This window comes from Acanthopagrus latus, chromosome 3 (genome assembly GCF_904848185.1).
Source record: "Acanthopagrus latus isolate v.2019 chromosome 3, fAcaLat1.1, whole genome shotgun sequence".
Lineage (NCBI taxonomy): Eukaryota > Metazoa > Chordata > Actinopteri > Spariformes > Sparidae > Acanthopagrus > Acanthopagrus latus.
In genome coordinates, this window is record NC_051041.1 from 4,605,101 (window position 1) to 4,629,123 (window position 24,023).

The window sequence follows — 24,023 nt, forward strand, 5'->3', positions numbered from 1 at the left end:
TCAGACGGTGAATCTGTGCCTCAGCACTTTGGGATCCTCAAGTCTCTCCCTGCAGAGCCGACCAACATGCTGCGACTGGCAGCACACACACATGGAGTACAGTACATTACAGTATGAGCAGACACTACAAACCAAAGCTAAAATTATTAAATTATTATAAGATTAACTGCATATCAAAATGTATTGTCTTTTGTTTCCAGCTTCTCAAATGTGAAGATCTATAAACTGAATCTTTGGTTTTTAGGCTCTTGTTTGGGCAAAACAACCAATTATGAGACATCATCTAGGGCTCTGTGACACTTTTAGACTGCACAAATCATCAAAAGGTTAAAAGACACCAGCAAAGAGTGTCGAGTGTCCACCAAAACAATTTAACAAGGCAACAAAAAACCAAGGAAGCCATTTAGACTCAAATAACATAAACAAGACCTGATTCAGCTTGTGAGAGCTTCTATTGTCCATAGACACACACACACACACACACACACACACACACACACACACACACACACACACACACACACACACACACACACTGTACCTGGGCTTCAGGGTAATGACAGTGTACTACAGGTGTGCTGATTGCTGTTATGCAACAAGATGATTTACTGCCTCGATGCATCTGCACAGGATTCACATTACAGCACACACACACACACACACACACACACACACACACACACTGTAAATCACACTGTTAAAGTACTCTAGTTCAAATAAGACTTGTTTCAATTACTTCCAAGTATTATCAGCAGAATCTTACTTTATTGTGCTATAAGGAACTGTTGACTGGTCATGAAACAGTTGGATACTGACGGCCACTGAAGATCTTGGTGAAATGAAAAAAAAAAACAGGTATATTTAGGTGCCTGGTCTCTATGAGTGAGTACAATCACATTTAGATCCTTGATCGGTTGAATTAAAGGGGACCGATGGGCCTTGGCGGAGGTATGCGCTCTACTGAGAGCCATTTGTGTTTATTATCACATCGTGTTTTGTAACTTGCAGCTATTGTCTAGCAGCCAAATAACAGGTGAGGAATGAAAAGAACAGTATTTATTTAGTGAATTAAAGTGGAAGAGAATTGCTGGACGTTAAGTGCAGTACTTACACAACCCATTATTTATTTAATGCCATGATGTTTTTCCTCAGAACTACTCTGCTGATTAATGTCTTCACTGATTCCCTGGAAGATTGTCAGGCCTCTCTGCCTCTGAACTTTCCACTTCTCACTGCTTCACATGGTTGTCACAGCTATTCAGGACAGTATCCAGCAAACCAAAAAATGTGGTCGTTACACCCAAGCTGGTGTCCAAACATGCAGCTGCACCCTCCCATAGTTGAAACAAAAACTTTCATAATGATCATTTCAAAATGAAACCACTGCATCAAACCGAGCACACAGAAGAATACAAGCCTCGACAAACACGTACATGTGCCTGTATTTGTTTTGCAAAATATTTCACAGTCACATCCTTAACTCTCTTTACCAGAAGATTACCACAGATAACAAAAAAAAACTTTACCCACTGCTTTTCTTTCTCACGTTTTCACTAAACTGTTTATCGTGTTGTTGAGCTCAGTGTTCAAGAGCATCTTATCACTGTGGATAAGAGCATCAGCTAAAAGCCTGTCGTCTAAACTGACGGATGACATTGTTTAAACGTGAACAGACAGGTTCACAGAGAGCCGGGCTGCAGCTCACCACTGTTTGTAGTGATACTGACTAAAACCTCGCTAATCTGAGAGCCGGTGGCCGACCGTCTCCGGACAGAACAGGTGGTCTCCGACTCAACCAGGGGCTAATGATGCATTATGTGTGTTTGTGTGTGTGTGATTAAGGGGGGGGGGGCTAATTAGAGGCCATCAGCTAATAGGCACTGGGCAGTAAAATCCTCACTGGCTGACCGGCTGTGAAAATGTCTCAATCAATAAAATTGAAATTAAGGAAAATAAAAGCTTATTGTGGTAATAGAAGAATTACTTTGTGTGTTACTTCAGTAAAGCAGCAATACTAAAAATGTGTGTGTGTCTATTTAGACACCCTGCTCCCGCACATGAGCCAAAAAAGGCCACCCAAATCGTTCAACATTTGGAGTTACAGCTAGATATAGAGGACCTGATCTCATCAGAGTACACATACACACAGGAAGCCATAGAGTCAGTGTATATAACAAGGAGGAGATGAGGACTTCCATTCTGTTAAAATCACCCTCCTGGATGCCAAACACAAGAGCCAGCTGATATACATCTGGTAGTTAAAAAGTTGTGCTCAGAACATCCCAGATTAGCCAAATCACAGCCAGGAGTGACTTCCATTATATATCCAGAATTTAAAGAGTTTAGATAATGATCCAGAAAGGTGAATTACCAAAATGTGAGTGACGAAAATGTGTTTTAGTTTGTTTCTGCTCCTACAGCCAGGCTTGAGTCCAATTTATTTTCCGATAAACAGCCGTTTCAGGATGTGACAAAATTTCTGGAGAAACTTTTAACATCACTCCTGCAGGATAATCCAGATGTCAAAGTGTGAATGTGATAAAAACTTCATAAAAATGTCTGAATATGCTCCTTCAGCTGAGGCGCTGAAGCTCTGAGCGGGAAGCCGACGTGACGTAGAAGCAGTGGTGCTGAACGGTTCATGCACATCCTCGCGGCAGGTGTGGCTAATGAAAACTAAAGAGCAAAGTTATGATGGCATTTTGTTGTTTCAGCTGCACTCACCCAGCAGCAGTAAAGTAGCCGCTGTTCAGTTGTCAGGCATCGTCCGTCCCTGAGGTAGCGTTTATGGTCCGCACACATCTCCAGCACCGCCTGCACATCATCATTATTAGGGACTAAATGTTCCTTTTAAAGAGGAGAGGTCAAGCAAAACGTCCTCACTATATCTTTATGGGAACATTTGGGCCTCGTAGAAGAAATATAGCGACACACACACACGCACACACACCAGTCAAGGCTACGTCCACCGAGCAGAGGGGCCGGCTGAGTCACGCAGATTAGATATCACAACTGATTAACTGGGTTATAATGACACACGAGAGCAGAAAGGACGGCTTGCCAGCCTCTGTCTTCACAAATGATTCACGCCGCACCGCGTGACCTCACTGCGGCGTCCTCCCACACAGCTGCTTTCATCAAAAAAACATAAATGTGGGATATTTTTAAAAATTAATTATTCCGAAAAGGGACGGCGCCCTCCGTCAGCAACCCACGAGCATCTGCATGGACACCTGAGGCCGAATCAGTCCGACTGCAGTCCGGTGATGCTGAAGGGACGTTCGGTTCATGTCCAGCTAGACACTTCTATGACTTTTTTTTTTGGTCTTCTCATCTTTCTTAACTGTAACTGTCAGGAGAAAAAAGCTGGATATCACCATTAATTGCAGAGTCATCAGCCTCACCTGTTGGAGCAAATAGATCTGTGTTTCAGGCATTAAATGCTGGTTTCTGTTGATCTGAAATCAGTGTGGACCGTCACGAGGAGCCGTTTCACTTTCATCAATGGTTTTCGGTGATGAGAACATCAACACTTCCCGTAAAACTGCTTGGATGGACCCTGACAACACGGCTGAGCGAAGAAACAGTGGCACTCTATTCAGAGCTGAAGCCACTGTCACACAAGACACGAAGTACTTGATGTTTACTGTCAATATTTCACACGTCTACAAGAAAACACTTTCAGAACAGCAGGGCCACCCACATTAAACCCTGCAGGGACTGTGTTATTTGACTGTGTGTGAGCGGGCGAGCTGATGGAGTGATATCACCGATAATGGAAGCAGTTCTTTCTGTGGAAAAACCATCCTGACAACCGGACATGTCGGCCTGCTCTTCCCTGGAATCATGCACACACACACACACACACTCACACACACACAGACATGCAGGTGTGTGTGTGTGTGTGTGTGTGTGTCCTCTCCCATAGAAAAACCATCCAAACATCTGGTAAAACGCTTCACCGCAACATTTGTGCTTCTCTCAACTCCCCAAAGTGAAAGCCAAATAAATTTGACTTGAATGAAAGATTGGAGGCATGTGTGCGTGGGAGGGAGATCTGATGTGTGATGATGTTTACACACCCTGTTTCAGTGGAAATGCACTTCACAGTTGGCTAATTTCCATAACACCACTTTGATGACACGGCTGCTATTGTCGTTGAAACGAGCGTCGCCGGGTCCATCCATCTCTCCATCAGGACTGTTACAGAGTAAAACTGAACTCACGGTCAATTTTATGATAATTTAAGAAAATCAGCCACTTTGCAAAAGACTGAATCATGTTTGTGAATACTTGTGTGCTGCTGGGAATCATATGATAAACAGGGTTGGGTGGTGTTTTGAATATAACGATAATCCGGCTGTTTCCCAACCAGGTAACATGATCTGTAAAAGTTCCTGCTAAATGTATCTCCAATGTCAAACAAATTTTCAGCTTTGGTATCAGTTGCTATTAGCAAATAAGTTAATATATGTCATGTTAATCAAAGAAGGATCCATATCTGCGTCTTTATGGGATGTACCGCTTATAAAATCGAGGCCAATATCTTACAAAATACACACACAACTTGAAACAACTATGAGAAAAATCAGAATGTCTTTTGTTTATTTCAGCTCAAACGTTGAACATAATTTTCCATTATCCTATCCATTCATTCATTAGTTGATTAATTGTTTGGTTGCTGTGAGAAAACAGTTAAAATCGTGCTCACAACTTTCCTTCTTCACATTGCTTGTTTTGTAAACCCCAACATATTTTACAAAAGCGGAAAATATCACGCAAATTCCAGAGCTGCAACCGATGAAATGTTTCCGCTTTTTCTTAGAAATTGACTTGAATGATTGTTCATTTTCAAAATAGCTGCCAAAAAAATTCCCCGTCCACTGAAAAACCTCTCAACTGACTCACAGCTTCAGCTCTAGTTTCAGCTGATACTTATAAAACTATCACGGTTTGACACTCAACGACTCGTGACGAGTAATAACAAGGACTAAAATGTTTGTTTCATAGTTAAACAAGCTCATCTGTGTATCTTTGTATACAGAGAAACTTGAACACTAGATTTTTTTTTTTTTTTTAGAAATAGATGCAGTGTGAGGCAGATGGACACAGAAACGGAGAGTATGAGCATTTTCCTCTTTCCCACTGACTCTCATTAACACATCACTCTCTCTCCTACACACACACACACACACACTCTTAAACATGAAGTACATGGAGAGTCCAGAGCGATGCACAGGAAGGTGGAGGTAGAGAGAATCAGCTGCTATAATTAGAGAAGCGTTCGGGAGCCATACTGCTGAGTTGTTGAATGTTTAATGTGAGGACTGCAGGCGTTACAGTCGCAAAGAGCAAACCTCCGAGCCCCTTTACACCACCTCTTAACACACACACACACACACACACACACAACACCCCCTCACACACACACACACACACACACACACACACACACACACACACACACACTGAGGCCTGTGCAGAGAGGATGTGAGCAGCAGTAACACCAGTACGCTGCATGAGTGGACTCAGGTTTCAGAGAGGAAGCAGCAGCACAAAGCACAGACACAGAACATGTGACAGCTGAGCGTGTAATTCCCAGCAATTGTCTGTAACCTGAACTACATCATGACACGGGAACTCAGACCTCCTCTGGATGAGGTAATGCTCCAACACATCTGACCAGTCAGAGGAACTGCTGCCGCTGCCGACATGGACTGAGACTGTTTCATCCCACATCTGTTGTGTCCTTAACACAGTCTGGTTGGAATCAACATCCAATAAGACGACATGCTGTAACAACTGCAACAATTATTCCAATAATCAGTTCTTGGTATAAAATGACACTGGATTTCGATTTATTGGCGGATGCACATAATATGTCCCTAAAACGTGGTTATTAAACAGCTGTAAAATGTGTAACGGAGGCAGAATAGTTTCTCATCTGCACATACCGGACAAAATATACACAACTGCCAAACTATGTGTGAAGAAATCAACACATATATCAGTCAGGATATCAATTTTGATAATCTGTTAATCGATTCGAGTAATTTTTTTTTAAAGAAAAAAAAAGTCAAAACTCTCTTTGTCTCTTCAAGACATTTGACGACGTCATTGTGACGACTTGACAACAACTCGACAATTAATTGAAAAAAAAAAACACAGAACAATCGACAGTAATAAATAATCATTAGTTGTGGCTCTCATATGTTCTGAAATAGCACATAAACGATACATGTTGCTAAATATTAAGTTTAACAATAAATAACTTCATGATTTAGAGCAAAACAGCTGCAGTTTGACATCGACCGGGATTATTTTCTTTGCTGTCACTGATTCTGTGTAACAGATTTTTAAAGGGGCTCTATGCAGAATTTGAATGTTCATAATATCAATGAGACAATCATACAAATTCAGAAATATTTGTTTTCTCCATAACTGAATAAACAAGCTGGTTGCTAAGATAGAAACTAGAGAGGTGGCAGGGTCCGCCGCATGTAAACAAAGTAAAACAGTATGAATTTGTGCTGTCCTTCAGTTTGTTTATTCAGTTTATTCGGCCAAACTAGAAACATTTAAAGGGAAACAAGGTGTGGATAAAGATATTCAGTGTTACAGATTGTTAGAGTTGTGTCTTTATTTTTATAATCGACTGATCCATCTTTGTCACTTCAACATTTCGTGCTCCTGTGATTAATGTTAAGACAAACACTTTCTTGCGAGTTACACAACTACATCTGTGCGGCTCATTTCCATCCAAAACAAATGTGAATAATGACTATTCGCTGGAGCTGCTCGCCTCACTTCTGCCTCACCATGAGGTGAAAAGCTGAGGATAATTACACACCTGTCATCTGTTAAATCTGAACAAATCCACCCACTTCAGACACGATGCTAAACATCTACAGACAGCATGAACGTGAACACACTGACACGAGGCAAATCTCATAATAACCTCATCAAAATTGAGCCAATTGTGACTCTTCAACAGGTATTTAATCACAGTTTGACAGACTAAGTTCAGCCTCACCAGGTTACGATGATGTTTATCTCAAGTTAGTTTAAATGAGCTACTCTCTAATGGTCAAAGTTACCAATATTACACATTTTAAGTATGTTTCAGCCTCAGTTTATCACATACAAGCCAGATTTTGTTGGACGTCTCTTCATTAAAAGCAACCGAAGCATCACCAGGCTGGAAAATCTCACCACACCTTTTCCATCCTGTGAAAGTATGATCATAAAAATCTGAGCTGGAGCGCAATAAAACCACAAAATGTTTGTGTAATACTCCTGTGAAGAGGATTTATAACCTTTTTCTAACACGTCCTCTGACAGCACTCTGTCTCATAAACCCCTTCTGTCCTCACATCTACTTGTCTGGCTGTCTTCATGTGTATTTTCTGCTCACTTCATGTGTAAAACGCAGCACGTCCTCTGCCCAGAACTGTGACCAGGGAGTGGCGGAGGAATGTGGATTTTAAAGGGAAGGATTTTTTAAGTCCCAGACATCCTGGATGACTTGGACAATGACTGGCTGAAGACATTTTGTTTTTTTTTTTTTGTTTTTTTTGGAGGGGGGATTTTCTGATCATGTCCAGACATGCAGCAGCTCTGAGGCTGGACCCTGACATGTAGATCCTCCTCTACCAGGTGCTCTAACAGCCTCCTAGCTTGTGTTTTATAAGATATTTTTAAATTTTTTTTGGCTGGTTTGGGGGGCAGAAATGACCCTCACCATGCAGAAAATGTGACTGTCATTACAAACTACGTAGAGAAATAAGAATTTAAGGGTTTTCTTGTTGGAAAAGGCCACAGTCCCTGGTACCTATGTTGTGCACAGAAAGAGTCGAGCCTATTAAATCCATGACACCTCAGTCACACAGCTCACACAGCACTCACCCTGCTCAGGACTGGATTTCTCCGACAGGAGCGATGCGACGGCTCCTCTCCTCTGCCTGCTGTTTGGATCGATAAACAGTCGGTAGAAACAGTCCCTCCGTCCCCGGCCTCGGTCTGCTCCTTTCGGCGGGTGTCCGGGCGGCTGTCAGCGGGCCTCTCGTCTTCCTGCGCCCCGGCGACGCAGCGCTGAAACTCCCGTGTAATCTCCGCAGCTCGCTCCGCTCCTCTGACCGCCGCTCCGCCGCCGCTGCCCTCTGACGTCAAGCAGGAAAGCCCCGGTCGGTGACGTCACTCCGTACACAATACGGAAACCCCACCCCGTGGCGTCACCTCCCCCCTCGGGCCGCTCATTTAGCGTTGACTGTAAAAGGCAGAGAGGTGAAGCTCAACAACAAACATACTAATAACATTATATTAATCATATTAATAACAGCATAGAAAATATTTTGATTTATATTATTATATTAAACTTATTTGCCTTTTAAAGGAAAAGTAAAACTGATCTTGTGCATTTAAATCATCACTCCTTCATCTTGTCACTGATTTGTAAACATTTTTTCCCATTTCTCTCTCAACATTGTTCCTCTTGAGCTCTCATCCTATCAGTCAACTGTTCCATATCATATATTTCATGATTTTTCTTGTGTTGGTGGTTCAGCTTTGCATCATCTCTCTGTAGAGGCCTTTCTGCAGGCCGCCAACAAGATTTTCGACATACATCTGCTTTCTCTTAACACATAATCTCCTATAACAGTGCTGAACCTGATTTAGGAATATCATATCCCATCCTATTAACTGTCTTATTGCTACATTTACGAAAGTTGTTGTGTCTTGTATCTTTTGTAAACTAAGTATAGAAATAATGTCCCACCCTTGAATTATCCCAACTCGTCTCAGTCATCTCATCCAGATGTTACAAAGATGTAAAACTGTTTATTCTCTAACAGAAACTTGATAGATCGCTCCCCAAGTTCTTCTTGTTTGATGTCCTTGTGTAGCTTTTCTTTTTGTGTATTTTTGTAGATGCAACTGTTGATTTACATGAATTCTTCTAAAATCTTCTTTCAATAAGACAAAGAGTACACTGTAAAACCAAGTGTGTGTGTGTGTGTGTGTGTGTGTGTGTGTGTGTGTGTTGGAAAGAGACAGAAGGAAACTAAACAGTGTTTTGTTTTTGCTGTCAAATAAACAAACTGCAGCTTGACAGCAGATGATAGCATCTGTAACCTCACATTCTTCTATATGTTGATAATCTGAACTCATTTGTCTCCTTCATATAATTTCAAGCATGGGCGAGCATTATACTCACTGTCTAGGCCCTCCACTGACTGGTTTATAAATTATTTAAACTGTTATTTATCCTCACAGGAAAAAAAAAATAATTCACAAGATTGTAATAAAGATGGATGTGGACATGTCTTCTTGTGTCATTTTCATTTAAGGTCCTTATGTCGGCTGTCTGATGTCTTATTTTCTGTGCCTTGTGAGGAAGTTATTTGCTTAATTTTTATAATTATGCATTCATTTTATATGGACCACCCATCTTATTTTCCTCATCTGGGCCATTTTGTACTTTTTGTATACACTGCTCAAAATTAGTAAGGGATATTGGGATATGGGTGCAAATGTGTCAAATGACGTGTCCCATTATCTTTTGGTACCAAAAATATTCACAAAACACAAAATAAAAATGCAGATATGTTACAGAATAATAAAGCAAAACTCTAAAATATCCAATATCAACTAACTTTAGTTGGGTAAATTCTGTGATACATATCATATGTTTTGTAGATTCCTAATTGTTCGATAACAAAAAGGTAAAATCTATATTATTTAGCCAAGACTGCTCAAGAGACACAATATCTACTGACGTTAGCATGCTAACCAGCTAGCCCAGCCTATCCCCATCCCATGTTGGCAGTGAAAACAACAAGAGCCCAGGCTAAATGAGCTTAATGAGCTAACAAGCTAACGGCAACAACAGTTAGCATCAATCAGCGGTTGCTCTGGTGATACGCCGACCCCGATTTGTTTGGTGTAAAGATTCAAAAAGAGGCTCAATATTACATGTAGCACCTTTGAACTTTAAATAAAACAATGTGCACAGAATGTCATGACTGTAGGAAAGCATGATTGTTTATTGGTAGGGAAAACATGAGGGATATGACAAAAAGCTTTTCTACTACAATCCTACAATCAACATTAACTTAGTTAGTCTAAGTCCCTCGATTTTCTGACCCCCCCCCTTCCTCCTCCAGCCATCTGTGCACCCGCCCGAGATCTTTTGCCAACTCCAGTCCTTCGCCTCGGTGAGAGTGGAGCAGCTCAGGATTCAACCAGCTGGAAGACAAGGGAGAGAGAGGGGAAGGAAAGGTGTTTTTGTTTTTTTTTAAAAAAGCAACAAGCCATGACTGACAATACTTTTTTGGTCATTTAAATGCTGGAACTGTCCATCTCCGAGTGCAATTAGGGAGTCAGCGTTCACTTTAAGGTGCACATTTATAGGTCACATTCATTTATGAGTAAACAGAAACCCAACATTTCACATCATGATTAAATCTTTACATTCACAGCTCTCAAGAAGTGATGATTTAAAAAAAAAGGAGTTAAGGCATCACTGAGCACAGGACAGAATATTAGAGGAAATTTAGCATGAAATCGTCTGGTTGAGTCGATAAAAGTCTGAAATCTGCCTACTGGGACTGCTGAACATCTGCTATTGTTTTTCATCACAACAGCCCCCTGAGAGAATAGAAACACATCAGTATTCGAGGGAAGGTGCGGGCGACACAGTCTGCATGCAAGATGTTTCCACTGAACACAAACGCCAGGTGACTACAGAGCTGGGAGGAAAACTAATAGGTCAAGGAGGAACGGCAGGATTCAAGGACAAAAACACAGGAGTGTCCAGAGGCCGAGCCAGTTATTCCAGCTGGAAACGCACACACACACACACTTCTGTTTATAAGTCAGGCTGATTACTCATCTTTTTCCACAAGAATGCATAAATGGAACAAATGGAGGTTACAAGACACCTTTGGGAGCCGCAGAAACAAAAGCCTGAAATCAAAACATTTCCGAAAGGGAATTTTTTTTTTGTTTTTTTTTAGATTTGAATGTCTGATGGCCTTCGCTTTTTTTGGTCTCTGATCCAGTTTGCTTCACACAAACTGTGACGTCAGTGCTGCCGTCAGCACACAAGACTCAAACTACCATCTTTAACAGTCAGTGCCACTGATACACAAGTTAAACAACATCAGTGCGAGTGCATTTAACTTTAACTGGCCTCTTAACTCTGGACACCGATGTGAAAACACATTTACCAAATTTACAGCAAAGAAACTTCACAACAAGGACTTGCTTTACATTCCAGTACAAATTCATTTTTGTATGATGCCATTTTATACGAGCAGGACTAAGATGACTGGTGACATATTAAGCTACTACAGTGAATAAAGCAACATTATGGAGCCTTGTTTCTGGGAGAAAACAGGGGGAGCTGCACATTTAGTTGATAGTTCTCCAAGTTCACCACTACGACTGACTCTTCTCACCTTCTCATTTCATACGTAATATTATAGGCACGTTAACAATAATGGAAAAATATCAAGACTTCCTGTTCACAGCTTGGCCTCAGTCATATTCAGCAACCGAAGTCTAGATCACGCCATCTAAACCAGGGGCGACATGTCACATCCGTTATCCAACATTGAGAATTAATAAAAGACTTGGCTGAGCCTCTTTACAGCTCGGAGTGCAAATATTCAATAATCAGCGCTCCCACTGAAAAGATTCTGACTCAGAAAAACTTCAGAAAAGTTTGACAATAAAAACTTGATTCTGTAAACCTTCCAAAGCCTGCGATGGTGTCGAGCCACTCTGAGCCAACATTAGACCCTTTATGTCTACAGCTATATAAACGCTGAGCAGTCAGTAAAGTGCATATTGATTTTGCAGTATCAAATACCGACTTAATTTCCAACCAGTACCAACTCTTAAACGTCCAAAAGGTCATTCATGCAGTCAGAGAGTGAGAGCAGGATCAAGCCAAGGAGGAGGAAGAGACAGCAGGTTATACTGATGGATGAAGGAATGAAGGGAAGTATACAGACTGCTTTATATTGACCACAGTGGGACTCTGTAGTATGCCGAATTAGCCATTAGCAGTTCCTGTTTGTAATGTTCCCATGGATGAACATGAAACCATCACTGGATCGTGTTACTGTGGCAGAAAACTTAAAAACGTGATGTTTCCAAGGCAAGTTCTGCAGTCATAACGAACATCTTTTTTTTTTGGCATTGAGTATGAAGTACGATGATACCCTCGTAAATTTTTAGTCACACTGAATCTGTGTGCATCAGCTTAGCGTGTTCTGATTTAAATTGACTGATATTTTTGACTCAAATTGCAGCACCCACGTTTTAAAGTACCTTAATTGTCAAACTAGCTTCCTGTTTACAGAACATCTGCATGCAGCTGTTCCTTTCGCCTCATGTGGTCTCTTTGGCTCCACTGCCCTCCTGTTAACTCTCCTGCACCCCTGGAGAGGAACAACTTTTAAATAGACTACGATTAAAACTATCATGCATTTCATATTTCCCGATAATTAAACGTGAGGCAACTTACACATTTTAGATGTCAGGTCCTATTAACTGCAGTTTCATCAGCCCTGTCTTAAGATTTTTTTCCCTCCAAACTGTTACCAGTCATTGCAGTTTTATGACACCTCGTTAAAACCCGACAGCTTTGCTTCTCAGCCAGTGCACTTAAAACCAATCTGACACAATTTAAGGCCACTGAAATTGACTTGCGTGTGCGAAATGTCAGACACTTCTAATGTGTTTGTACCTTTGAGGAAACAAAGGAGGAGGGAATACAATCTAATAGGAAGAAACAGGAGATCTACTGTTTGTGCGAGAGAATCAAAGATGAAGAGAAAAGGGCAAAGTCATCGATTAAACAAGAGCAAACCTGTCCAGCGAAGGCAAACAATATGCAACAAACGTCAATATTTTTAAACACATCTGATGAAAAGCATCTCTAGAGTGACATTCTGCTCGGCTAAATGTCAAAATCTTATATGGTAGGAAGGCAGACGCAGCAGCATGGGGCTAAGCTCTCTGTTGTCGTTATTGATCAGTTCTCTTTCACTCTTGATTTTTGTGATGAGGAGTAACAAAAACACATCTTTGAATCCTTTCTGTTTCTACAACAGGGATCAAACCAGCTGATGAGCTGACGCCACACTGAGTCTCCATCTTCAAAGTTACATTTTTGTTGCCGCTGTGACACTCGATCGACTCTTGTATAATCTCCACCGTTGGGGGGGGGGGAGAAAGATCCCGTAGGAGAGGATATGGGAAGGATGAAGAAAGGCTTTTAAATGAAGAACACTTGGTCTTTACAGGCGGTGGCACGTGCGGGGGCTTCCGTAGCAGCGGAGAAGGCAGCTACGATGGAGGCAAAGACGACGTTTGGGCTCTTAGCGGCGTCGACGGCCGTGTGCAGGCCCCTGGCGCTGTAGTACTTCACCAGAGGGACGGTCTGCCGGTGGTAGGCGTCCAGACGGGAGCGCAGCGTCGTCTCGTTGTCGTCGCTGCGGCGGATGAGAGGCTCGCCTGTCAACTGAGCGCAGAAAAGAGGGGGTCAGAGAGAGGCAGTAAAACCTGAACAACAATGCACGCCAGTTTAAACCTGTTTCTATAATTAGGTCAGGGCGCCCATCTCACTTCCCTTCTCGCACACACGTTACTTGTTCCCGTGCTGAAATCTTTGTCTCGGTCAGAAAAGAAGCTTTTGGAAATCACAGCCTCCTTTCTGAGTCAGGGGATTGAGTGTCGCTGTGTGCTGCTTTGTTTGGAGACTAAGTAAGAAGGTAAGGAAGTTTGGCTGGTAGGGAAGCATTGATCCAATCATCTGAACCAAACCTGAGTGTTAAAATCAGAGCCAGCATCAGCAAATCTGACCGATCCACATTAAATATAGTTTCTTTGTCAATGTCATGTTATTATAAAATGTAGAGTTTTCACTATTAGTTACATTCACTCAGTTACAGCAGCACAACAGCAACAACTGGCCTCATGTTACATCACATATGGTAAGTTCCACACAGCTTTGACTGAGGGAAAGCAGTTTCATGGCGGTGCAGTCCCCATTGCAGACGGCACTTCTTCAATTTGGGATTTTCCTGAATTTCTGGCTTTGCTTGTCTCTGTAGTATTTTGGTACACAGGTGGGACAAAAGGCCATGGTGGTGACAGCTGTATTGAAGTCTTCGGTATAAGCAGGCAAAAACACACAATAAAAACCCCGACATCTCTCTGTCGTCATACTTCGGATGAGTACAGAGCCGGTTAATGACTGAAACTGAAGGCAGACTGGTGATCCTGGCAACACTGCTATCTGCTTTCACGTCTCCATTACAGACTAAAAGCCTGAGTAAACTAGGGCAGCACCGCAAATTAACTAATTATTCCACATCTTTGTGTTTTTGCTGCATTAAAGCCAAACGTTAAGCTTTCAGAATTTGATAAATACCAAACAGTGTTGTCACTCTTTCTGACAATTAGTGGTGTCATTGTTCCTGTGTTGTTGGCTGCTAGTCTGAGGAAAAGTGAAAAGTGCTCAGTCATTGTGATATCATCACTATTAATAACATCACTTCAAACACTTGGGCGGGAGAGTGTTTGCCTCCACTTTCATGTCTGACCTTAGCTGTGCAAGTGTAAACATTTTCATCGGGCATTAGAATATCTTAAAAACACACCAAGTACGCCTGATCTAATCATCGCCACTGGAAAAAAAAACCTCTAGTCAACATCAACAGATCAATAAACCTCCCACTCGGTTCCACCACCAAGCAGAAAGCTTCTCTAATGGAGTAAAATAAACTGGATGTTTCTTCCCAAATAGTCCTGATTATCTTCTCTGACTCGGAGTCTCTTCCTGTACATCAACGCCTTTGTGACACATTTAGAGTTAATAAGATGAATCAAAGGGTGATGGCTTTTCACAGAAACATCTCAGTGTATTTGATTCAGAGTAAATGTTCCAAACATTTTATACATTCTGAATGCGTCAAAGCACTTAAGTCTGAAGCTGGCTGATTGTCACCAATTTCCAGCCTGGCAGTGATTTTAGGTAGGAGGCAGTTTCAACACAAGTGGTTTCTAAGTGGGTTGATAACGAAACTACTTACGTCATCCTTCATGGGCTCTTTGGGGGGGTTAAACTCCTCGTGGTAGGAGCGGCCACTCGGCTGATGAATTAGTCTGGGGAAATGGAGGGGAGACGGTGAGGAGGACAGGACAAGGACAGAAAAGGAATCAAGAGTGAGCGCAGAGGAGGAGGACAGATGAGGGTTACATAGCCACAGTGACTCACTAACTACTTAACTGTCCTTTTCACAGCCCACACGCTGCCCTTGTCCTACTTGGGCTTCAAACGGCTGCAGCAGGCCTCCTCTCCCTCACAAAAGAACCCCCCGTCGACAGAAAGATGGCCCTTTACAAAATCTTATATTGAGTGTGTCGGCGAATATTGTATTGTGAAGAAAAAAGGACAAACGCTGTGCTGCGATAACAAACGCACTGAATGATTTCCCAGCACACATTTTCTAAAGCGCGTGTTCAGCTGAAGGGCTCTGAAATGTGTGGGTCAGCCTAAAAATCAGAGCGCAGCATGTCGTATTAAACCGTTACATAAATAATGATTTGTGGCACAGCGGAGGCAGAGATGGAAACGTACCAGGAAACAACAAAAACAACACACTGCCAATTAAGTCGTTAGAAGGTTTGCAACTTTCTCTGCAGTTCTCTCATTTTTTGCCTCAACCTGTAGAGCTTACATAAGTGAATCCCTGCCAGGTTCCACCAGAAAGTGGGACGGCAATTTATCAGAGCGTCTTTGTGAAGTAAGTGGCTGCTGCTTGATTCGCGTGTGGAAAAACAGACCCACACTGAACAGGGTGAGGTTAAGGACAAAACCAGAGGCCTGTACTATGAAGGAAAGTTGAACGTACTCAGGATATCTTCACGTTATCTGGCCTAACCTTACACCTTACAATTGCAATCACATGAAGCAGTCACGCGACGGCAGTAATCAGCTCCATAAGTCAACCCAGGTTATCCACATCGAGACACGAGCGAGTTCAAGTCTGGCAGCACAGTGTCGTGAATGGAATCTCTGTCAGCAGGTAGGAAAAAAAAAACAAAACATTTTCTGTTTTTTCCCTCCCAGAGTTTCCTGATGGACAGATAGATTTACCTGTAGCTTAAATAAAAGCTACAACTGCTGCTATTGGCTCATTAGCTCGTCTGGGCTTTATGCTAACGCCTCTTTAGCAGCTACAGTGAAGATTTCCACAGCCACGTCAGTTGCTTAGGTGAATGCGTCAATGCCGCTTTGTTGTGAAACTATACAAATGTTCTGTGAACTCTTAAACTTCACCTGACTTTCCATCAGCATCAGGGTGAGGAGATAATGACTCAACTTTCATTTTTGGTCGAACTGTTCCTTTAATGACTACACAGTCCTTTCATATCCATGCTGCGTTGACGAGGAGGATGAAGAGGAACATTTACAGTATTTCTTTCTGTCAGACCTGCATCAGAAACAGTTTCACGCTGTTGTTTCGAGACTGATTAACTCTCGTCACCTTCATTTGTCCCATTCCAACATCTCTACTCTCACAGCCAGCACACACATTCATTTCAGTTGTGCCATCGCAGTGAGCACTAGACATAAATCAGCTGGTGGCTATATATAAAATGAAGAGTGGCCTCACCATTTGTCTCCAATTTTTTTTTTTTTTTTTAAAGGTCAGCACTGTCAAGACGGTTTTCAACTGACCGCCGTCGACACAACAACTGAAAGCACACAAGGACTGCTCACTGATTTTGTTCTGTAATGTTGATATAACTACTGCTGTGACTTCTTCTTGAAAGCTTTATGAACCTCTTAGCGTTTTAACGGCGCCGTGTGCCCTTATCTATCAGATTACACTTAACTTTGTGTAATGGGGACTTTGATTTATTGTTTCCTGGTTCTTAGGAGATGCCACTCCTACTATGCGGCAGTTATTCATCAAAATAAAATCAACTGTTAATGTGCATCACTAATGAGCTGTAGCTTGAGTTATTGATTTATTTTGGTATGTGCACGAGTCCCTTTTGAGGTCCAGGAAAAGTTTCCCCTCACAGTTTAAAAGTACAATCAGGCTCTGAGCAGCTCCAGTATTTAGCACATTTCATCAGGGACGAGCACGTCGACTTCTTTAAGAATTCAACCTGCGACCTTCCAGCCGTGGGACGCTCTCTAAACCCTTCAGGCCACCTTCGCTGCTAATCGCACGCTTTCACGCTCCACTTCTCTCAAACATTATCTCACTGTCCCAGACTCTTCTGTTCACATGAATCAGCCCACCTGCCCAGCTGGATGCAATACGCGGACAGAATGAGAAGCTTCTCGGCCAAAAGGAAAAGAGGCATCATGGGGATATGAGACAGATTGAATCCTTTCTCCGGTCTTGAATAATTAATTCTCTCTCTCGCTCCTACCTGCCACAGATCCTGCGGACCAACAGAGAGTCATCGACGGCGAACTCGATCACAGAGTCCAGCTTCTCCTGTCTCTTGTCCAGCAAGTCGTCCAGCTGGAAGATGCAAAACACAAAAGGGAGTCAAACATACAGCAGGACCGATATCTATGGTTCAGTACAAGAAGTGCTTCCTTTCTTTTGACTGAATGTCTAAAATGAGATGATATAAAAATGTATTGCTGTAGGGCCGAATCAAGATAAGATGGGAAAAGATAAGATGTGCCTTTATTGATCCCCCTTGGGAGAAATTCACAGATAACACAGCAGTACAAAGGGAAATAGTCTCAAAAAATAGAGACAATAATAAAGAGACATTGGAAGAATAAAACAATAAATTGAATAGAAAATATAATCAGAACTATTAGAATAAAGATATGAATCTGAATTCCCAAACACACAAATATTGAGGACCTTAACCTAAAAAAGAAAACTATTTTTATATTTGATCAAATTCAAGTAGAAAACTGCTCTGTTTCCATTTTTCATCTCAATTTGCAGGAAACATCTTCACTAATCTTTCATGAAGCTGTTTTTGCTTTTGATATGCAGAGAAGAAAAATACAATTGTGAGGGTGCATTCTGGGCAATAACAGGTGTTTTTTGTTTTTTGTTTTTTTTAGCATTTCTCTGATTATTTCAGACCAAAAAGAAAAAAACAAAGTCAAAGAATTGTATTTTGACTGGGAAAGACCGCCATCTATCTCCCAAAAATGGGCATAACTTTTGCAGTTATGGGTATTTCAGTAACACCCTGAAACAAAACATTCTGATCCTGGAAAGTCATTTTAGATGTTTTATTCAAAATAGCTAAAGTATGCGGGCTATTTAAACACTAGCCGCTTTTTAAAATTGTGCTTTTAGTGTGAACTGTTAAAGAAAAGTAATTCAAGTGTTTCTGCAACTAACAACTATTGTCATGGTCAGTTAATTTGTGGAGTATATTCTCAATTCATTGATTAGTTATTTAGTCTATAAAATGTCAGAAAATGGTGAAATTTGTCAGTCAGTGTTTCTATAAGCCTGAGATGACGTACTTGCATGTATTTTCCAGATATATTCAGTTAAACAAATTAACTAATATTCAAATTACTTCCCAATACATTTCAGAGCTCAATTCATTCATTGTTGTTGCTCTACATTTATGTAAATGAAATCTAAAACCAACAAACTTAAAGAAACGGTTCCAAATTTTGAGAAAACGTGATTCTTTACTCTCTACTCGAGGGTTTAATGTGAAGATAATTCCCACTCATGTATATCGTGTATGGAGCTAAATCCCAGACACAGACACAAAGACTGAAGACAGTCTGGCTCGGTCTTTTGTGACCTAATCAGTTTGACTCAGCGTGATTTTGTTTCACATAAGAGCAGTAAAGCAACAGAATCAAATTAAATCCTCACCATCTCCGCTTGTTTGACTGTGCGAGGGAACCCGTCCAGCAGGAAGCCTTTTTTGCAGGCGGACGTGTCCAAGTTCTTCTCTATGAGCTCCACGACCATCTCATCGCTGACCTGCAAGTCACAACAAAAGACAACACAACATGTTGACGCAGTTCAGTTGCATCTGATACGTGTGCTACGCAGTGAATTTCCTTCATTACAATAAAAAAGGAGCCATTGTATCTAAAGAACAACAAGCAGACTTGTTGATGGAGTGGATTTTTGAGCAAACAGCTCCGAGGAAATGAGAAATTAGTCACAGGAGGAGAACGGGTTATGAAACAAAGTGCATAATGATACAGATACAGTACTGTTCACACACACAAATACAGAACACATGCACAACTAGAGAATAGAAATGTTATGAAAGGTCACATTGTGCTGGATTTTTGTTGAGGCACAATCTTTTTTTTGTGTTGGTAGGCAGCCACTGAATTACGTGTCCTTAGCATAAAGATGATTTTGCAGGGAAGCAAACTCGCAGACCTGTACCTCTCATTTTAGCAAGGCAGAAGTAGTTATCTTCCTAGTTAGTTGACAAAATAAAAGAAACATCTGCGTAAAGAGCTCTGGCTCTAATGGAGCGTGAGAGGCTGTTTCCAAAAAGTACGCTGGACACGAGGAAACCGTTGACATGACAGGGAGCGCCACCTGCTTGGACACCTGGACGATGAGTCAGGGACAGCTTGATGATGGCGTCAGGCATTTTTATCTGCTGTGAGTTGAAGTTTTTTCACATTGAGGCGTTTAGACAACGCCTGCAAAAACATGAACCACTCCAGGCATCAAAAAAATGCCAGCCCAGTCGCCAGGATGTAATGTTAGCAGTTAATGTTACTGAAAACATCACATTTGTACCAAACATGGAATATCTCACTTGTTAGCCACGTGTCACATCAGGAGGTGGAGGAGATGGTGTCAAAAAGAAGACAAATACTACCACCAAAAACTCCAACAACTGGCATTTAAAGACAAACAATGATTTTTTTTCCCTAACCAGGTGGTTTTTCAGTCCAGGCCTTAGCAGATCTTAAACAAATCGTCAGGGCAGGAAAGAGAGAAAATTCAACCGAAACAGACTTGAAGTCTCAACATAAAAGAATCGTTCCAGTTTGAACTTATCTGTGGTGTTGCAGAAATGTACTTGGCGAACATTTATAGGCTTACTGCCCAAACAACAAAGAAACAACGCCTCTCACAGCAAAAACGGTGTTCTGCTGATGAATTGTATTGCAAAACACGGAGAGCTGTTTTCTAATATTTTGACAACCCAATTTATATCGATTAGGAACCGAGTGCTGAGTGAGCACAGGAGATGCAGGCTCTGAATGTGCAGAAATATGAGATCTAACACTCTGTACAGGATTAATAAAAACCCACCGTGTCTGCACAGCTTCACCATTACAGAAGAATTCAAGAGACTGATTAATAAGAAACAAGGTACGGGCTAAATTAAATCTGCATTTAACCTGCAGTTTTGCCTCCATTAGCAGATTCCGCTTCATGCAAATATTTCAGTTAGTATTACTTTTCTCTGTATGTGGCTGAGCGCCAACTTGAAGAGATGAATAACTCTGCTGTCTCACATTCCAAGAACTTGTGTTCAAAATCAGTGGAAGCCATCTTGGTGTCAGAATGTCCCTGAAGACAAATAAACGTGAGGGATGTGGTCATGTGGGACTGAACATGAAGGGCTGTAATGTCAACACGGAGCCTCAGAGAGGACAAAGGAGCAGAGACAGAAAAACACACACACACAAACCATGAGAAGCAGATGAGCAGAGATTTATTATTATTTTTTTTTACCAGTTTGCCAGCGTCCATGGTCTGCTTGAGCCTCTTGCCGAGATCGGAGCCCGAAGCCACCATCGCCCTCAACATGTCTCCGGTGGCCAGGTGGCAAACACAGTACTTCTCTGCCAGCCGAGGGGCCTGCGGGGGGAGGAGAGGGATCGTCCGTGTTAAATGATAAATTATCAGAGTTTTAAATTATCAGAACCAAACAGACAAAGTTTGGCAGTGGATTTCAACTCTGTTCTACCCACTGATGCTGTCAGAGAGCCAACCACCTGCACTGCTGGCTGGTAAAAGCATGAGAAAAATTGGATTGTTTTAGCTTCGAGGCCAAAGAGTTTTCAGTAGCAGAGATTATAAATCTGATTATAGCGACGCACCCACACTGAACTTAATCCAAACCACCTCTTTGGCTGAAGAGTCCAATAGTTAAAGTGAACAGCATCTCTTTTCATTAAGCAAACTAAGGTGAAACCCAGATTATCCAGTTAATTTTATCAATTAATATAATTGTAGTCATATCATAAATACTGGCATGAGGTGTAGAGCTGCAGGAATTTGTCTATTTAACGATCAGTATTACAAAATGAAATAATTCTCAACTTTTCCGAATAATCGATGGATTGTTTCAGTCATTCTTCCAGCAAAAATGTCAAACATTTGCTGGTTGTAGCTTCTTAAATGTGAGGTTTGGCTGCTTTTCATTTATGACATTAAATCAGTATACTCTGGGTTTTGAACTGAACTGAACATTTTTAACGATCATTAATTTTTTGTTAAGTCATCGATTCAATATCTAAAAACTAGAATTCACTCGTCCAAAACAAGTGAATCTCATGGGTTTTAATAAGTGAGAGCGTTTCACTGACAGAGAGGAAGACTCCAACCAGATAACATCATTGGTGAAAGAACTGAAGACACAAAACTAATGCCAGAGCAGGTGCCTGTGCACTTCAACATGCACGTGTCACTGAGTACAATGTGAAGATGTAACACGACGGACTGAAGGAGGTCATTGTGACATTTTTCTGTTTGTCACATTTCTGTCTCCTGGAACGTTGCAACACAAATCCTTCTGAATAATATGATAATGAAACTGGATTGTTGCAGGCCAAAGATAACTATGTGCTTCAGGAGTGTTGCTCCTATAAAAATGGATGTCTTCTAAAAGGTATCTTTGTTATACAGAACTTTTTGTACTTCAAACAAAAAATGCACATTAATATTTGTCAGTATTAGACCGATTATCAGCGTCGCCGGTTGTTGAGGCTGATATTCAGCATTTTTTACCATTATTGGTATATGTACTTCCTGATAGTTAATGAAATTTAAAAAAAAAAAACAGTAGTTTGGCTGTGATGGAGCAACCTTTCTCTACGAGTGGTCAACACTGACTCACAGCTGATCAGCACTGCTGAAAATGGAAATACTGAAGCATTTTCCTCCAAATTGTACACAAGTACAGTACTTGAGTAAACTGTAGTTTCTTGCAATGCATCACGGATTAAGATCTCAGATTAATTTACCAGTTTTAAAATACATAATGGCACATCCTGGTTAAATTCAATATGAAAAGACAGGATCTACCCGACACATTGGTTTGATAAGACAATCCTGGCCAAGTTACATAAGTACAAGAGACTGATCGATTGATTGATTGATCTTGGTCAGGATTCAGTCTGCAGGCTAACACCACTGTACTGTAGTTCTGCCTGCTGATGCTCCACCTGCTAGTCCATGCACCAACAGATAAGTTGTTGCTGATGAGTCCATTATGATGAATGGTGATTTAAATAGTGATTATTTTTGTTGAACATCATTCTATTGGTTATTTTACAGCCCATAACAACAACCTAAGCTATTCTGTTTGCCAGACTAACAATATACACTCAAATACATCTAATTAAATAACACAGACTGAGAGGAAACACTAATTAATGGTCGTATTTCAACAGCAGGAAACACTTTCACTTGAAAAAGTCTGGGAACACCAGACGAGAACAGAGCAGGAGACAGAAGCTAACTTTTCACACTGGGGTATAAACTGCTAACTTCATCGTCAAACTTACAAACAAGCGTTCAAACACACATATTTCCTGACGGACTTACTACAGAATAACACACAACCTTAACTGAGTCAGGCATGAGCTGTTTCTCTGACAGATGGAAGCAGGGAAACTCAGGTAAGTTAGCATTAGCATTAGCTTGGAGTCCCGGCCATGCGCTAAACGCTGTTTGTCTAAGCTAACACGTAGCAGCTAGCAGCTAGCAGCTAGCTCTGTTAGCTCGCCCGGTTGTCTCTCTCTCACCTGAGTGCCCTTCCCGGCTCCGGGTGGTCCGAGCAGGATGGCACGGATCCCCTCCTGCACATCGGCTATTGCCTCTTTCATCTGCGTGCTGGGGGCCATGTCTGGACCAGGAGAGCGCCGGGGTAGCAACTTTATTAAAGTCCGTCCGTGTCGCTCTGGTGACACTTCAGCCAAGTTGGCCAGGAGAGGAAGCGTCACCGCCTCCTTTCTACGATAAGGATTAAACCCCGCCCTCTTTTGGGAGATGCGGCGTTTGATTGGCTATCAAACTACCTCGTCAGTAATTGCATGCGTTTGATTGGCTCCCATATGTTTCTGTCAGTAATTGTGTAAGCTGATTGGATAAAATTAGTGCGACGCCTCATTTTGTCACATCCGAGGAAGAGAATGTCAATTGTTTTATACTATGTTTTATTATTTTGATCATTTACATTAAAAAACTGATTTCAATATAATGAAATACAATTAATTTAATTTATTTATTCATTTTCAAATTTCGTGTGCCTTATTCGATCTCTTAAGGTTTTTAAAAAGGCTACACTATTTAAAAATGGCCTATAAAATTCACACATATCAAATTACAGAGGTTTTATTGACTTTACAGTTTAAATAGAATATTCTATTGAGCATCAGTCTACATTCTTGAGATTTAAGTTCTCAGTTTAAAGCTAAGAAGCTGCCTATTTTTCAGTGTGAAAGTTAATTCTTGATGTTGGAAATTAGTGCAAAGCATATATGATATATACACTTTTTCTTAAGTATAGGCCAATTTTCTAAGCAAAATCCAGTTTGAGTTATTTATTCATTGGCCAAAACATTTAGGTTCTTTAAAAATGAGATTTATATAGATTTATATCTATATATATGTCATGTCATATATATTTTATTGCATGACATTATATCATTTATATTATGTTGTGATTTTAAGAATGATTTCAGTATTTTCTCTTCTGAGCTAATGGGAAATGTTATTGCA

The 24,023-nt window shown here is 41.2% G+C and overlaps 2 protein-coding genes across 4 annotated transcripts in view; both read right to left on the reverse strand.

Moving 5' to 3' along the window:
- Positions 1-8,167, reverse strand: part of rnf19b (ring finger protein 19B) — a 35,243-nt gene extending 27,076 nt beyond the window's left edge. Inside the window, exon 1 of the mRNA XM_037093368.1 lies at positions 7,906-8,167. The gene's annotated coding sequence lies outside the window, so the exon portion shown is untranslated. The remainder of the gene's footprint in view (positions 1-7,905) is intronic.
- Positions 8,168-10,016: 1,849 nt separating this feature from the next.
- On the reverse strand, positions 10,017-23,247 carry ak2 (adenylate kinase 2). 3 transcript variants are annotated; one of them, XM_037093069.1, is made up of 7 exons: positions 23,048-23,246; positions 20,751-20,876; positions 18,906-19,016; positions 17,464-17,558; positions 15,105-15,177; positions 13,312-13,531; positions 10,017-10,245 (listed from the first exon to the last, which is right to left on the reverse strand). In XM_037093069.1, exons 1-7 carry the CDS (start codon positions 23,144-23,146, stop codon positions 10,238-10,240), a joined length of 732 nt encoding a protein of 243 aa, XP_036948964.1. In that variant the 5' UTR covers positions 23,147-23,246; the 3' UTR covers positions 10,017-10,237. The 3 variants fall into 3 exon arrangements, 2 of the variants coding, with proteins under 2 accessions (XP_036948964.1, XP_036948963.1); XR_005074259.1 differs by lacking the exon at positions 10,017-10,245 and adding an exon at positions 11,285-12,472 and having other exon boundaries at positions 12,519-13,531; positions 23,048-23,247; XM_037093068.1 differs by lacking the exon at positions 10,017-10,245 and having other exon boundaries at positions 11,285-13,531; positions 23,048-23,247.
- Positions 23,248-24,023: the final 776 nt, after the last annotated feature.

Bases quoted from the DNA above. Each gene is read 5' to 3' on its own strand.
- ak2 (XM_037093068.1), bottom strand. From the start codon at position 23,146: ATGGCCCCCAGCACGCAGATGAAAGAGGCAATAGCCGATGTGCAGGAG. The intron at 17,559-18,905 runs GTGAGGATTTAA...TGCATCTTCCAG, and splicing joins CAGTCAAACAAGCGGAGATG to CTGGACGACTTGCTGGACAA. The intron at 15,178-17,463 runs GTAGGAGCGAGA...CCATTTCCCCAG, and splicing joins GTCCGCAGGATCTGTGGCAG to ACTAATTCATCAGCCGAGTG.